This window comes from Phaethon aethereus, assembly GCF_964289735.1.
Source record: "Phaethon aethereus genome assembly, chromosome: 19".
Classification (NCBI taxonomy): domain Eukaryota; kingdom Metazoa; phylum Chordata; class Aves; order Phaethontiformes; family Phaethontidae; genus Phaethon; species Phaethon aethereus.
In genome coordinates, this window is record NC_138595.1 from 4,605,024 (window position 1) to 4,622,494 (window position 17,471).

The 17,471-nt window shown below is 46.8% G+C and overlaps 1 protein-coding gene across 1 annotated transcript; it reads left to right on the plus strand.

Annotated features, from left to right (window-relative positions):
• Nucleotides 1–11,927: 11,927 nt before the first annotated feature.
• On the plus strand, nucleotides 11,928–14,512 carry HASPIN (histone H3 associated protein kinase; the record flags this gene model as incomplete). The annotated part of the gene is made up of 1 exon (XM_082008486.1): nucleotides 11,928–14,512. One exon carries the CDS (start codon nucleotides 11,928–11,930, stop codon nucleotides 14,481–14,483), a length of 2,556 nt encoding a protein of 851 aa, XP_081864612.1. The 3' UTR covers nucleotides 14,484–14,512.
• Nucleotides 14,513–17,471: the final 2,959 nt, after the last annotated feature.

The window sequence follows — 17,471 nt, forward strand, 5'->3', positions numbered from 1 at the left end:
GCCTCAGTTTCACCCCCAAGCTTCATCGTCTCCCCTACAGTCACAAAATGTTTATAACGTTATAAATGAAGTCACAAAATGTTATAGCATGAAGCCATGTTACAGCATCCAAGGTGACAGAGCTATAATCTCTCACTGTTAAGTATTAAAGCCTTTCTTTAATGGCAAAGCACCTCGTTAAATTTTTAATTTCTCGAGTATTTGCAGGAGCAATGAGAACTTGGGTCCTTACCAGTTATCCAAAATACTTGCCTGGTTACTACATCTTTCCACCAAAAAACCCCAACAACTTAAGAAACTGCTAAATTAATCCCGCATCTGGTTAAGGGATCAATCACCATCGCGTCTGACTAAAATGCCCAGTGAGTGCTGAGCTAGGCACATACAGACACAGAACACACCGTCTGACGGAACACCAAAGGGAGAGGAACTGGTTAACCCTCGCTGAGGTAAGTTGCTTATTAGCCAGTAGTGCAAGAGATGACTCCTAGCCTAACAGAGACATTTGCATGTGCAAGGACATGAAATGATCATTACTTAAGCCAAGAAGGGTGACACTGTCTCCTGGCTAAGGAGGGAGCGGAATGAGCTCTCAGGTGGAAAATTGAGTCAGGACCTTCCAGCAGCCTGGCTAAAAGAGCTAACATCCCTCACCAAGAGGAGATCCAGCAGCAAGCTGGGATCCGAACTGGAGCGTGCCCTTGCCGGGGGGATCCCGTACCCGTGCGCTGACGGGAGACACCTCCCAGGGGCTTCTTCTGGGATGGGACTGCTCAGAGGCTGAATCTGTTAAAGAGTCTATCAGAGACATGAGGAGGTGTAACGGGCATAAAGAGGAGGGTTTACTGCGTTCATGCATGAGCACCCAATTAGCTCATGGGGCTTTGTCAGGACTGGGGAGGCTCTCGAGATTACACAGCGTGCAACTGAGATACACGCTCGAACACAGGCCAGGAGAGCAGGTCAGGCTACGGGGGCAGTGATCTGCTCCGGCACACGCACCGCCGCGGCTCTCCTCCCACGGAGAATCGTTCTCAAGACCTTGGGTTTTATGAAAATTTGATCTTTCATCCTCCTTAACTTCCATATCAAACTTAAATGGATGGATCAGATTTTTAATGAATATCTGACGAGGTTGGTCCTTGTCAGATATTCATTAAAATCACAAGAGATTTTAATCACAAGAGAACCACAAACAGTGTTATAACGAACAAAACACTATCCTCAAAATACCTCGTTTTGTCCCTCATCCCACAGCCATCCCTAGAGTTTCCTTCTGCAAAGCAAAGGAAACCTTTCTCCAGCAACTGCAAAACTAGAACAGAAATGTGCCCGTGGCCTCCTTTTAACCCAGTGGCTGCCGCGCTCCCCAGCTCCAGCCCCACGGCGGGCGATTGCTTCCACATGTGGCTCTTTCTCTCGGAGGTCCTGGGGCGACGGGCCCGCGGCCGTGGGAGTGAGCCCCCCGCTCCCACGCACCCGATCACTCCTCTGGCTCGGGTTTAGCCCCAGCCCTGCTCTCAAACGTTGCGGCCGCCCTTCAGTCTCAGCACAAGCAAAGGGCTGGTCTTGCTCACCTCCCGCTCCCCGTGTCCCCCCCTTCCCCATCTGCACAGCCCACATGGGCAGTCCCACTTTATCTCACGAAACATGTTGGCTGCTCCCCATGCCCCTCCCGGAGCCCTCTTTCTCACTCAAGAAGCTGCTACTCATGGTTTCTCTCTTCCTCAAATGATATTTGGCCGTTGTATCCACCCCTCCGTATCAGATGCCGACAGACTAGATTGTTACTAGTTCCAGTCTTAAACAGCCTCTGTGTAAAAGCCTGAAGCACAAACAAAAACTCTTAAAACATATAATAACCAAAGGAGACAAAACCCTCCAAGAAAATACACTTCTGCAGGGAAGAAGGAGATCACAGTGGTCCATGAGGCCAGAAATGAGTAAGGAAGAAGGGTAGGCTCAGCCTATCTTTCCTCGCCACTGCCCAGAGCCCAGAGCCAAGCTGGGGCTGGGCACAGGGAGGCTGACCCAGCTCCACGAACCTTTATGGAGACAGGAGCATCCTAAAGGATCTACCACCCGATCTCCTGCCCAGTCTGCTCCTAGATGAGACACTTTGCACGCACAAGCCGCTGGGTAACAGCCAAGCAGCGTTTCTGATCATGGGTCTGGTCCCACGACAACACCATCCGCTTGCCCTGGCCCTGCTGGAGCGGCCTGAGGGACAGGGCTGAGCGGTGAGCACATCCCATGCCTCAGGACCGCCTCCGCCATTGCTCGTGCTGCACCAAGAACACCCAAGTTCACGGACGGATGAAGTATCAGGGGAGACAAGTCAGCCCTTGGTGCTGTCTAGAGACCCCCCCTCACCATCCCCATCTTCCTTATCTGTCTGGGCGACTGCACAAGCCAAAATCAGACCAGGAAACTTGTGTTGCCTCCTGGCCTGGTTTTACTTAGTGGCACAGACGTAGGTCTGCTATGAGTTTTTGCAATTATTTTCCAGGTCAATTAATGTGAGATTTACACAGGTTAGAAAAAACGTTCCTTAAGAGTGAGAAGTGTTCCTGTTACAGGTGTGACCTGAAGATGTCAACCAGGTTTGATCACTAAAAAAAAAAAAAGATTGAAAAAAAAACCAAGAGAAGTATCAGTTTTACAAGTCACCAAGTAGAAGCACAGTTGCAAGGGTTGTTTTTGAATAAAAAGTTTCAATATGGATCAAATGTTCCTCAGAATATTCTGAATACTGCTCAGCATGGGCTAGATTTGTGCTGACAACAGCATTGCTGGCATGCTCTTGCAGATATCATTCTTACCACCTGTAGTTTTCACAATCTTATTTTTGTTTTCTTTCCTGGAAATCAAGATTACTGCTTTTTTCTGTGTTTTTCAATGTATCTGTGGGTTGCTCAAATATAAGCAGTTTCACTTCCGGGGGGTGAGGGAGGAGGGTAGAATAAATGAGCTGACAAAATCTACCCATCATCAGTTAAAGACAAAAACCCAGTAGTTTCTCTTAGTCCTTCTCAAGGGACTGAGGCTGGATGTCTTCTGCAAGATATCTCCCTTCTTGAGTCCAACATTTTGAATTTCCCATGGAAAAAAAACAGTTCTGCTCCTTTCCCATGAGGGCTATTTGCTCAGTCGGGAAACTCTCACAGGGAGGATTTCTCCCCCAGTAACAAAACTCTCTCTCTCTCTTTTTTTTTATTCCTGACATGTTACACCTATACGTAATTCCTCATACTGCTCTCGGCAATTGCTTTCTCATTATTCATTCATATGAATAATGATATTCTCATATCCTATTTCTCATAGGATACACGTCCCGGTCTGCCCAGCCTGCTCCTCATCTACACTCCTCTGCACCTGTCAGTAGCTCTTTGGTGTTAACCTGCCCCAGCGCTGAACTCAGCCCAGTCACGAGCCCATAAATGCCACGTAAAGGGACTGCAGAAATTAAACTTTAGACCCCTGCTCTGACACAGTGGCATCTGAAACACAGCGAGGTCACATCTGTCTCTCTACGGCATTGTAGCACAGAAACATCTCCAGTTCGGACCGAAAACGTCTTTAACTCGCACCCAAAAGGGACGACGTGTTTTCCCGGCAACGACAGACAGCCCTGGCCAGTACAGGCGTGATTCACGAGTCACTGATGGAGGTGCCCGTTTTAGGCACTTGTCTTGTTTGCTTCCAGTTCCAAACGATCACCCCCAGGCGTTAATTCTCCCCGTGATCTCCACTCCACCCTTTACTGAGCTATCAAGCGCAGCAGAAAACGTCGGCTCCCAAACGCACGATGGAGGGCTCATAAGATGCTGAGACATTTCTGAAGCCCTGGAAATGCTCCTGCAGCAAATGTCTAAGTGATGCAGATGCATCATCCGTTAGAAACAGGCGCCAGACCAGCTACTGAAATAGAAAGGAGACAGGGAGCAGAGGATGTAAATAGGAGATAAACTATTTTGGCAAGGAAATGAACAGTGGACAAGGCAGAAGCCAGCTCTCTCCATTAGTGTTTTTTTCTCAGAGTATCATACTTGTAGGTCAACATCTTAAAAAAAAAAAAAAAAGAGGGGAAGAGTTGAAAAGGTTGAAAGAGTCGCTTTTAAACCACAGCTCATGCACACGGAAACACACAGAAATCAGCAACATCATGCATAAGGTGCTTTCTGAAGAGGATGGGTTTGGATGCAAAAACAAAGAAATCTGTGTGCAGCCTGCAGTGAAAAATGTTCCATTCAGCTTCTCTTTTAATCCTTGCCGTGACTTTGCAGTGTAAACAAGCAGTAGGCTGCTACCTGCCAATGAGAAATTCACCAAAATCAGCCTCAATATTTGTCCTCCTACCTAGAATCCCTGCACACCCAGCCACAATAGAAAAGCAAATCTTTCTTTCAGGAGCTGTTAGAAAAACATTCAGATTTTTTTTTTTTTGCCTAGAAAGGGCATCTGTGGAAAGAGTCTTTCTGTCATTACCCACAGGAGCATCCAAACCTGTCTGTAGAAGTGAGAAATGGAAGCATGCTGAAGCTCTAAAATATATTCTCTTTGCTTCAGCTCATCATTTCCAGCAGAGCAATTTTCAGCTTTATGAATGCATTCCAGGTGTCTTCCCCAAGTCTCAAATCTCCTATAGAGTGTGCAGGAGGTCTTGTTATCCTTAGCCGGAGTGTTTATCCCCTCCTCTCTCCCAACCCAGGAGGTGAAAGTGCTTGAGGAAAAGGACCAAAGACAGGGAAGAAAAATACTGCACATCTAATGAAACTAATCCATCATGGCCTGTTCTGTGAGAGAGCTGGCACTGAGACAGATAACAGAAATTAAATAAAAATGCACATAAAACATCGCTAGGAGATTAAGCGTGATGATAGCTGGAACAGCAGCATTACACAGTGCTGTATTGCAATGTTTTCACCTTCTAAAGTCAGCCAATAAAAGCATCACTGGGGAATAAGAGGAGAATGTTAAATCAAAGGCCTAAAAGCTGAATGGGTTTAATAAAATGCGTATTCACATTAACCACTGACTTGAAGGTGAAAGCCTGCTCTTGAATATGCCTGACAGATCACTTCTTTACTTCTTTGCCAATGCGTGTCATTCCTCACCTGGAAAGATACGAAACTGGCGCTGGCTTGATAGCTCGATCAGAGCTCACCTTGCTGTGAGCGCTGAGGAGATACCTTCATCCCCTTCCTTCAGCTAGGAAGGCTAGACTGAGATCTCCACCCTTTCCTCCCTGGAGTTACCAACTGGTAACTCTTTCCAGCCATAGGAAAACGCATGTGCTAGTCGGGCTTGACCCCCAGAGGAAAAGCAACACCCTGCGCCTGGCACCTGACCTTGCCTGAGCTCTGCAGCCCGGTGATGCTCTAAGCCGGCTTCGTGTTACCACCAGCAAGAGGCTGATGTGTCCCAGTTGTGCTTGCACAGATGTACTGGAGTCAGTTTAGCCAAGCTGACAGAGTTGGAGCAATGTGCTTGCAGGAGCGCTGCTCCATTCCAGCCCATTCATCCTGTTATAACAAGAGACAGGAAATTTCTCTTTTGAGCTGCAATCCAATTAGTGTCCAAATAAAGCTGCCCCAGCAGGCTCTCAAGCCCAGCAAAGCACTTCATGGCTCCTATCTGACGCTCTTACGTCAGCAACCAGCAGTTAATAATGAAGAACTGCTTATGCCCTTTTCCTGATAAGCTTTTCTGAGCAGCAGACTTCCATTTCACTTCGTCCTGCCAACCCCAGGCCACCACACTCCCACAGTTCACCACATGACGAACCTGTCAGCTTCTGAACAGGCTGAGGGAACTGTAACCCAAGGCTTGCGAAACTCCCTGGCATATGAGAAAGACATAAGCAGCTGGTATCACTCCCGATTAAAATAGCATCGCAAAATGCATCCTGTCCTCCCCTTCAAGGATACAATTAAAAAGCTATCTCGGATACACCAGCTCTTGTCAGTCACCGCCCACCTTCACACCTCCCACTCCTTGGTCAGATCACTGTAAAAATACCCAAACTCTATCAGGCCAAGTTCACCCACCAGAAGCTAACATCCAATATCCAATCTAACATCCCGGAGTGACGGAGCAAGCCAGGACCCAGAGCTAAGACAGCGGACGGGGACGGGTGATCAGCACCAGCCAACGGGCAGAGAACGAGCATCTCTTCTTGCTCTCCTGGGCTACCAGCAGCACTGAGAGTCATCTCTCCCCAGCCGAGCAAGACAAAGGCCGAGTAACAAGCTCCTCCAGCCTAACGAGCAGCGTCGGGAGAACAGGCCTGGTTGGAGAAGAGTTTAGGACACGATCCATAACCTGTATTTCCTACTCAAGAGCAGAGACACTCCCTCCCCCAAGCAGCTGTGGGTCTGCAGACACTTGGCTGTCTTTGGGTGATGCGTAAGGATCACGAACGACCCTCACAGCTCAGAGGGCTCCAGGACGTCTGCAGCAGCTTCTCTGCCTGCCCGTGACACCTGGACCATGCCAACACGTCAGCCTGGCTGCGGTCAGACGTTTCATGACTCTCAGCGAGTCATTTGCAAATCTTCCGTCATTCAGGGAGACGGCATAACTGTGCCACCGCCGGAGTGCACTACAGGCAGGGCCACACAGCAAAAGGCCACAAATGTTGACAAGGCTTTTGCAGAGGATTTTATTCAAAATGAAGATTGCAAATAAATTTAGAAGCAGACACAGCAAGGCTTCCATGGAAACAGCACAAAAACCCAGCTGTGGTTTGGATGACTGGGAGTCTTGGCAGACTTGGCTAATCCCTTAAGTGCCATCCAATTACTGCAAATGCGTTTGGCACCTACTATAGCAATTGCGAAGAATTAAATGGTTGGATGGCACTCATCGGAAATTACAAGTCACAAAACCCTGTAATGCATTTAAGAAAAAACATCTAAAAAGGAAAATAGCATCACCCACTGCAAGAGCTGACCTGCTTGAGAGCCATAAGGGACAACAAAAGGAATCCAAGTAATGAGGGATACTTAATTCAGAGAAAAAACTAGAAAAAAAGGAGAGAAGGGGGGATAATAACAAGATTGGCTGAAGGTGCTGGGTTCGTTTAGCCTTGAGAAGAGAAAACTCTCTTTGCAACTCCTTATTCTTAGTACAGCTTCTACAATTAACACTCCTTCCCTTAGGAAAGTAATAAAAAACCTACAAACAGCTTTTCTGTGTGCAGACTTACCGAGTATGATCTGACTGTAGAGATCTCTGGGTGCTTCAGAACAGGTAGGACTTCAGTGTGAAATGGAGAAGCTCAAGGAAGGGCAGCAAGATGTGTCCCTCAGCGTGCGGGCAGCAAGACCACAACGGCTGGTATACTGCAGTCCTTTCACCGACAGTGGGCCGGACCACACGTCACTCAGTGCAAGACCTGTCTATAGCAGTGGAAAAAGCAGACAACACATTTCCCTCCCCTAAGAAAAGCCAGTATGCCCTGAAACTTAAAAATAAATGAATAAGTGAATAAAAAAGGAACCTTTGAAAAAGTGTCTTCCTTATAAAGCCACCACCTCAGTCACCACTGTGCATTCTCTTGCCCGAAGCTCTTCAAAGGGATTCTCTCTCTCATCCCAGCATATTCTGCTTTCCATGTACTCAATTCCTCATAAAGGTCCTTCCACGCAGGGAGGTGCAAAGACCAACTTTGTAAGAGCTCTGCCAAAATCTGGACTGAATGATCCAGGGCAGCCCCAGAGACTTGCTATGCTGCCTGGGAAAGGATACAGCAAAATGCTCAAACCACCTTCAGAGCCAGCAAGTGCAATACACAATCAGGCTTCTCTTGCAAAAATTTATTTTCAAAGGAGATGCAATTAAAAACACTACAAAAAAGAGGATTTACACAAAGAAGGGGTGACAATAAAGCCATTCAGACCAGACAAAGCACAATTCTTTCCAAATAGTACAAAGCTGTTATGACAAAAAACCTGACACAGGTGGTTCTTTGGCTAGGACACGAATTTCCCTTCTGAGCTCTCATCCACAAGCCTCACTTCCTCTATCCCTGGCACTCGTAAACAGATTTGGAGCGACGCACGCTCTGCACACAGCTCCAGGGAAGTCCACAACCAGCCAGGGGGGACAGAGAAAGAAATTGAAGCCAGAAGAACGGCTGCAGCTGCCGACTGAGCTGGGTGACGGCACGAGATCTCTGCACCTCTCTCGTGCTGTTCAAAGTCTCTCCAGGCCCTATAATATAGATTCCTCACACGGTATCTTGCTGTGGTAACTCTTACTTTTGTCCTAAGCAGGCCAGCGTGCTTAGCACCTTTAACTTCTGGCTGTTTGGCAGCCAAATTTAGAGCTGGAACACACCCAGGGCTGTACAGCCTGCAGGACGCCCATCCCATCATGAACATGATCTCTGCGATAGCCTTGAAGAGATGGACTAATAGCGAGGAAACTTCCATGAAGGCCACAGTTTGCTTGTTAAGTTTAATTTTCCATCAGGCAATATTGGGTAAGCCAAAGCAGACAGGAGCTGTTTTGCCTTCTGAAGGTCTGAATTAAAATCGATGTTCAATCTACCGCTGTGTGTAAATACACATTAGATTTGTGGGGTTTATGCTTAGCCAAACACAACAGAAATAAAACAGCTACACAATTAGGGACAGAGGAAGCCAGAGAGGAATAGTACCAAGTGTCTGTACTTGTCCTTTAAAAACAAGGAGCACCTGAGGGGTCCTGAGATCATTTCATTGCTCAGGAAAGAAAACACCTGGTACTGGCTACAGCCAGCCAGAGGGTTCGGCTAGGCACCTTCTGTCCCTAAAGCCTATAAATTGCAATTACTGATAACCTGCAGCTGATAAACAGAGATTGCTCACAATTCACCCTACTTTATGTCACACACCCAGCAGGGTGAATGGCAACATCGCTGTGGTTGACACAGCAGCTCACTGCTTGGCTCTGCCCTCGACTCAAACACGGCTGCTTTGGAAGAGGGGTGGTGAAGCATGCTAGCTTGGGGAAATATCCCCTGATATAGGAGGAGTCCATCTGAACTGGCAAGGAGGTCCATGATACAAGTTTTTATTTGTGACCAAATCAGGATTTGAAAGGAACTGAAAATGGAAAATCAGAAGTAAGATTGTGAGGTACAAAAAACTAACCACCACATACACGCGTGTTTGATTCCAAGAACCAGAGACATCAAGGGACATACTTTACAGTATTAAAATGTATACATTTCTTTATCTATACACATATATATGTATATAAATGTATATGCAAAATGCTTGTCTCTCCCATTGCATTAGCAATAGCAGGATAGGAAGCTTCCCCTAATTCATTTCTATTTCAATCTACTCTTGAAGCTACTCAGTACTAAAAGCAATTTAAAAACCAGTCAGGATCACAGCAACTAAGACTGCAATCCAATGCATAAATCTAACAGGCTCCAAGATGAATTTTCCTAGCATATCTACATTAAAGCAAAATTTCTCATGGGGAGCCTAGTTTATCAATACCAGGCAGTCCCTCTATGATGAACAGTCAGTTCAAATTAAGCAGGCAACTGGCTTGCCCCAAAAAGTTGGGCCCCTATGGTCAAAACAGCAATGTGGGAGAGTCCCAAGATCCGCAGTGCCACAGCTCTACCAGGGAATATGAACTGTTTTGCATCTTAGCCAGACTTTGACTCTGCTATTTCCAAAAAAGCCAGTGAAAGAATACAGAGCTTTCTGCTTCGGCCAGCTTAGTCTTCAGGAAGCATCTTCTTGCTCCATCATAGTTTTATAGCGTCTTTTGGAAAAGCCACACTGGGGGGAAAAAAGCAAATAAATTTATTAAGTCTTTGTGTATGTATTAATTTTTGCTTTTTCTTAAAACAATTTAAAATGAAAATTCCGAGTTTTTCCTTTTCAGGGTTGCAATAACTGAGTGTGTGAATGCAGGACGCAACCCAGGCATGGCTTGTGGCAGAGCTGTAAGCCTGAAGGCCTACGTTGTTCAAAACTTTTCAGACAATCTGTAAACACTCCATAATACTCAAATGTTTTGCAAAGTGCTTTAAAACAGGACTTGAGAGGTTATACTGCAATGCTCAGAACAGCTCAAAATGTAAGACTGAGGTTTTATAACAATAAGCAGCAGATATCCTTCTGTGCACATCTCGAAATACTGCTTTCATACTTAGAGGAATCTTAAAAAAACATTAAAATATCTAACAAAATCGTTTCTGTTGCATTGTGTGTGCATTAGCGATACTAACTTTCCAGAGGAGCAGAGTAATGAATGCCAGCAAGACAAGTTCACCAACACAGCTTCCTGCGATAACACGCCTGGGATCAAACGCTTCATCTTTCAGGAACACAAGAGCAATCTGGAACAGAATCAAGGCCAGTTATTTTTTTTCTCGGTTAGCTTTTAACTGAGAAAGCTCTATAGTTTGAGCTAGTATTCAACCTTTAAACAAAGCTAGATGCCCTGACAATCTACCTATGCAGGTACTTGGCAGGAAATTAATTTTTTTATTGCAAGCCTAGTCAAGGGAGTTAAATTTACTGAGTCGTCTTTAGGAGTTTACAGTGATTACAACAGTCACCAGTGACAATCTTTCAGATTAAAGAGCACATCTTCACTAGGGAAGGAACATTCATTTGAAATCCCCGAGAGGACAGGAAGCCTCTGTTGTAGCCCCAGGTGTCAAATACGTAGAGCTCAATACAGAACCCTAAAAACTTCCCTGATAATGCACTAGCAAATATCCTCCTTTGGCTTTTATCCCACAGTCAAAACCCAATTTCACTAAGCTCAATGGCAGAACGGACGTTTGCTTCAAAAGGTCCAGGATTTAACTCCGAGAACTTGACTGGTTCTCTAGATTCAGCAAAAATACCTGGATTTTTCACTAGTTCCTGCCCCAAGAGAAGGACCAAGCCGCCTACACGACGCCCCAATACCTCAGCGTCACGATTCTCTTCGTTCAGGCCCAGATACAGTTCTTTGTTGAAAGCGATTTTTCCAGGGACCAGCAGCAACAGTTCTGCTTTTTAAGAACTATAGAAAAGGAAATAAAAAGAACAAGGTATCAGCTGCTTTTCGGCAAAACGCGTTGCAACTGCAAATCCTCATGCAGGCCGTAAGAACGACCGTACAGCGGTGCTGCCACCAAGCTGCGTCCCGCGGTACGTGACCTTACGTGTAACTACCGCTCCTCAGCAACGGGCCGCCGTGACGGAAGCTCGCGGCGCCGCAGGCCTCGTTCGCAAAGGGCAATTTCTGAAGGAAGCAAGAGGGCCGCGGCATCTCTTCTCAGTGCCGAGGCACCTCTTGCTCCGCAGGGTCAGAAAACAGCATCACGCGTGGAAGCGCAACGTCTCCACCGCGGCGCAGAAGAAACCCCCGCCCTGAACCTCTGGCAGGTAACGGATTTTGGCAGAGGCGGCGGAGCGCGCCCTTTCGCGTGCACCTGGTGCGAGTTGTTTAAAGACAGTTCTGCCGTCACGGTGACGTTGTCTCCGTCGGTTTGAATCGAGCAGTGCACGCACGGATACTGCGCGTCCCGCACGCGCTGCGATGCAACGGAGCGGCTCAGTCCCCACAGCAGCAGCCGGCGCCAGCACCGCTCGCCTCTGGCTCGGTGCCGCCGGAAGACTCCCGGAGAGCCGGCTCCCGCCCACCGCTGACCGCGCGCGCCGTCGCCTCCCGAAGGCGAACGTTCGCAGCGCGGCGCCGCGGCCGCGCGCCCAACGCGCGCAAAGCCCGCGGGGGGGCGGGGCCAGCCCGAGGGCGGGGCCGGAAGGCGAATCCCTCTCCCCCTTCGCGTGGGGGGTGGGGCCGCGCTGTCCTCTCGCCCCTCCCCGCGCGGTTCTCGCGATAACCCATTTGAAACAGAGGCGGGCGGGCGCCGCGGCTCCCGGTCGGGCAGGGCCTGGCCCGGGGCGGCCGCCGCCGCTATGCCGCTCCATCCGCGCCTGCTCCGCACCTACTCGCGGCGCGGCGGGCACCTCCGCCCGCTGCCGCCCCCGGACCGATGGCTTTCGCCGCCTCAGGACCGCAAGCGGTTCTTCAGCTCCACCTCGGCCGGCTCCAGCGCCGCCTCCAGCGTCCTCTCCGCCCCCTCGGACGACCCCGACTTCTCGCCGCCCGGCCAGTACCACCTACAGCCGCTGGGTAAGCGTCCCTGGCGCCTGCGGACCCGCCGCTGCGGCAGCGCGGAGAAGGAGAACCGCCCGCCGGGGCCGGCGGTCCTCGCCTCACCCTTGCCCTCCCCGGCCCCGCGCGGCGCCGCCCGCCGCCGCCGCCAGGGGCCGCCCTGCGGGGCGCGGCGCCCCCTGCTGTGCAGCACCCCCCAGTGGACGCCCCCGCGCCGCCGCCCCCGCCGGGCCCCGCCGCGCTCCCTCGCCCTGCTCAGCAGCAGCGAGGAGGGCGGCTCGGGGCTGGACGGCAGCCTGGAGCTCTGCTCCACGCCGCGCAGGCAGCGCACCGCCTCGTGCAGCAGCACCCTGAGCTCGCTGGAGTCAGCTCAGGGAGACTCGGAGCAGCTCCCGCCATCGCCGGGGGCTGACGGCATGAGGGAAGACGGGGGGGGCTGGTCCTGTCCAAACGGCACGGGCAGAAGCAGTGAGCTGGGCCCGGTGTTGCAAAAGTCCGAGAGGGTTCTGAGAGCATCGGTGCAGGGACGCTGCCAGGCACAAGCACCCCCATCCCCACAGAAAACCCCAACCGGCCCCCAGGCAGTGCTGCCTCCCCTTCATGGTGAGCCACGGCACTCTCTGCCATATGACAGCAATGAGCCATGTGATGATATAAGGAGATATTCAACAAGAGGAAGCTTGCGTTGTCAAAGAGAAAAAACCAAGAAGTACCAGCTTACACCAGTGGTGGTCTTGGACCCTCAGGAAGTGCCACTGTGGCTGACAAGCATGAAACTCAACAGAAAGACAGATATTCAACGTGCCTGCCAGCAGCCAGTATCTCCTTTGGACCTTCAAGGAACCTTGGAGGATAATCATAAAAGTACCAAAGTTGTTTCTGGAGAGGGAAGTACCTGTAGAAAAGCTTGCATCAGCGGCTTCAGTGCCAGGCGGTGGGGGAGGCAAACGAGGCTCCGTCCAAAAAGGTACAAAACCAAGAGCCAACAGCTGCCTAATAACTCATTTTTCAGACCACGGATGAGGCAAAAAGGAATGAAGAAGGGCGTTCTGGAGATGTCTGTAGATATAACAGACAATGACTGTTCATTCCTCAATAGCTCCCATTCCTGGGGTAGAGTTCGAGCATCTTTGTCCTTCCATAAGAAGAAGAAAGTTACCACAGAAAAGAGTTCTTGCAACAGCATCCTTTGTACCCCTTCTGTGAAATCCCAGCTTTCAGGGTACCGAGCAACCCTATCTACTAGTCAGGCTCAGTGCTGCACTTGGTCCACTTCCTCTATGGTCCTGCTGGCTCCCAGGATTTCCTGTTCTGTCCTGGAGCTAATGCTTACAGATGCAGAGAAGGTGTTTGGGGAGTGCTATCAGGAGGGGCCTATCGCTTTTGAGGAATGCATTCCTTTAGAGAAGATGAAAGATTGCAAGAAAATTGGAGAAGGGGTATTTGGAGAGGTCTTCCAGATCCACAGTGAGCAAGGACCTGTGGCCTTAAAAATAATTCCCATTGAGGGGACTGAAAGAGTAAATGGTGAAGCTCAAAAGAGCTTTGGAGAGATTCTGCCTGAGATAATAATTTCAAAAGAACTCAGTCTTCTGTCTGAAGAGTCCGTGAATAGGACTGTTGGGTTCATCAGCTTGTACTCTGTGCACTGTGTTCAAGGGGCCTATCCTAAGTATCTCCTGGAAGCCTGGGACAAATACCACAAAATAACAGGATCAGAAAATGATCGGCCAGACTTTTTTGGGGATGAGCAGCTCTTCATGGTTCTGGAGTTTGAATTTGGAGGCAGTGACTTGGAGAATATGAGAAACAGGTTAAGCTCAGTGGGAACAGCAAAAAGCATTTTGCACCAGGTCACTGCTTCCCTGGCGGTGGCAGAACAGGAACTGCACTTCGAGCACAGAGACTTGCACTGGGGGAATGTGTTGGTAAAGAAAACAGATGTAAAGGAGCTTAATTATGTGTTGAATGGGGCAACACACACAATCCCCACAGCAGGGATTCATGTCAACATCATAGATTATACTTTGTCTCGGCTGGAGAAGGACGGGTTAACTGTGTTTTGTGACCTTTCCACTGATGAAGAACTGTTTCAAGGCACAGGGGACTACCAGTTTGATATCTACAGGCAAATGAAAGCAGAGAACTCCAACAGCTGGACTGACTATCATCCACGCAGCAACGTCCTCTGGCTGCACTACTTGTCAGAAAAACTTTTGAAAGACATGCGCTACAAGAAAAAGGAATCAACTTCTGCCATGAGGAAAATAAAGAAGCAGCTCATTAAGTTCCACAAAGAAGTACTGACCTTTGAGTCTGCCAATGAAGTTTTACAAAACAGCAGCCTCTTCCAGTGAGCAAGGGAGTGCAATGTTTCCAAGAACTAAGTCACTGATACCGCCTTTCTCCTTTGCTGTTTTTTATGTATGACCTTTTTAAATGTTGGCACAATGCCTGGCACAACGAAGAAGTGTTATGATCGGTTACCAAGGTGTATAATACACTATAAAAAAAAGTCAATTCCCCCCCGAAAAAGGTCTTTTGCTTTAAGATGTTTCCATAGGTACTTCTTCTGAGGAGTGATAAGGGGAGAGCTGACACTTGAGAAGGGGGGGGGGTGGGAAGGGAGACTCCTGTAGGGTCAATTAATGTTTTGAATGCCACAGAAGTTTTCTTACCGTTTTAGTCTTAGATTATTAAAAGTTCTTTCATTATTATATTGTCTTTCTTACAAATTCTTTTTTTTTTTTAAACAAAAATAAAATTCTGGACAGCAAGGACAAAGGTAAGTATTCTTAGACCTCTTGGGGACAGAGAGGGAAAAACCCCACCTTTTAACTTAATTTTAAAGATGGACTTTTGTTCAGTTTTACAAAATTTGTACCTGGAATGATGCTACAAAATATTAATATGTAAAGTTTCTGTAGTGTAGGTTTTAAAAACAGTCTAATCTGCAATAATACGATTTTTTTTTCTTCTGTTAGGACCAGTGAAGAGGTATTGGATTAGGAAAAAAATGAGAAAAAGTACCTGTGTTCCTGATGCATTTTTGACTGTCATTATATTGTGACCTTGTATACTGATAGGAACCCAAATCTGTAACTTGATGGTAGCGTTAAATGGATTTTCTCCATTTATCTCCAGAAGAAAATGCACAAGATAATAAGTGTTCTTTAGTCCTGACTGCAGATAGATCAGATAACCTAAGTTTGAAGCTATACTTACATTAAATTTGAATTCTTTGTTTTCAAGAAGTCCTTCGCTAACGTTCATGTGCATGAAAGAAACTGGTCTAAGGAGAATAATAAATCAAACTAAGTGAAAAGTGAGTTAGATTATTATTATTAAAAAATAGTACATCCAACGACCCAGATGCATTATGTAATTAAGAGGTAGCATCATCAGATTTCTTAGAACTGGAATGTCTATGCAGTCTGTCTATACATCTGTGTATAGTGTTCTATCTTCCAGACCCTTTACTTTTGCTGTCTATTACCACAGAGTGGTTTGACAACCTGCTGTGCTTGAAATTAAGATAGAAATTGTATTGGAATCTTACTAGGCATCCTCTCAATCTTTTTTCCTCTAATTGACTAAAGTAATGCAATATAATTGAATATTCTTAAAACTTACTTGGTAAGGATGGCTGTGAATGCATATCTGACATCAAGGATGTGTTCTTCAGTCAGAATGGTGCTATTTTCATTTATGCTTTTAAAAAAAAAGGCATGATGGATGAAACATTATCTGCTTGCCTTGGTCTTTTATTTCTATGGTTTGAGAACTGCTAAATTGGCTGTACAAGAGGGATGGAAACAGTGGCAGTAATTAATGAAAGAAGAGGTGCCAGCCCACTTTGTGACATGGTACAGTAGTGTTGGAGTAGCTTTCTATTTCTGCAGATTTTGAAAGCTGCCATTGCCTTGAAATGTTTCCCCATAAACCAATGCTAATTTGTGAATATGTAGTATTGCTTTTAGTAATAAAAATTTAAAGCTTCTACCCTCACAAATGAAACATGAAATTCATATAGAAACCTTTCCCTTAAACTGTGCTTGCAGTCAAGTGTAGCTGCTAGAGCTATGCTTTAAAGATGCTCTCTGTTTAGCAAATGCTGTGTACTAGTCAGTGCCCATAATTTTAATGGGGGGAATGTGACAAGAAAGGAATCTGAACAATACCTTTCCCACATTAGACAGCCCCTAATCGAGAAAAACGCCCTGAACATAAGTTCTCATCCCAATCATTTGGAAAGAAAGCTTTACTTGGAACAGAACTGGATTAGATATTTTATTCATCTGTTCTCTCTGCTAAGGAAGGAGGGTGTCAGAACCTACTTTGCCATTTCAGAAACAAGCTTTTAAATACATACTACACTTTAATTAGGACCTTAGAGGGTGCTCTACCTTTTACCAAAATAAAGTATGAGGAAAGCTAGAATTATCATAGGGGAAGGAAAGATTTTTCACATGGAACCAAATGCTTTAAAAGGTTGAAGAGGACAAATATAGTTTTGTGTAACCAGTGACTGATAAATAGTGTGGACACCAAGTAAGGATTCTGATATTTCCTTTCTAGTTCACAGGGTATTTTGTGGTGAAAATAGCAACACTCACTTGGTGATATTAACGGTGATTGCAGGCTTATTTTGGAATAGGCTTTCATCTAATTGCCAAATCACTGAAAATTTTGCCTATTTTGAGGGAAGAGAAAGACATAACAAAATACTGATTACCCTGTAAATACTTTTTAACTCACCAAGGTACTGTTAAAACATGATGACTAATGTATGTTCTGCTCATCATTCCCTTCTGGAGAAACTAGACATTAAGTAAAGTACAGGAATATGAAAGTTGTCTCTTGCCTTCAGAAAATGCACACTAGCCATATGCTGAATTTGAAGGACTAGAGGCTCAGGCCTAGTTGGAGAGAGGGAGAGGATGACACTTTGAGCTACTCGAAATATCATTTAGAGGTAGGGAAAAGTGAAAATAATGATATCTACTTACAGTTGTTGTCTTGAATACTGGATTCCCATTTCTGCGGTTACAGGATGAGACTAAAGAAGTTAATGGTATGGGTTGGCCACAGTGAATAGCAGGAGAGGACAGCTGCCAACAGAATAAGAATGCTCTTTAATGTTGAATAAAAACAGACTGGGAAATTCAACTCAGTCTGTATCTGCTCCCATAAAACAAATTAGGTACAAATAGCCCCATAAAAGCTTGGGAGTCTTAAATCAGATAAATCCAGTATTCAGGCTCTAGTCCTAGCAACTGAAATGTTCTTTCCCTTCCCTGGACCTTGTGTCAAGGTTTACTAGGTAGTAAAAGAAGAGCAGTCTG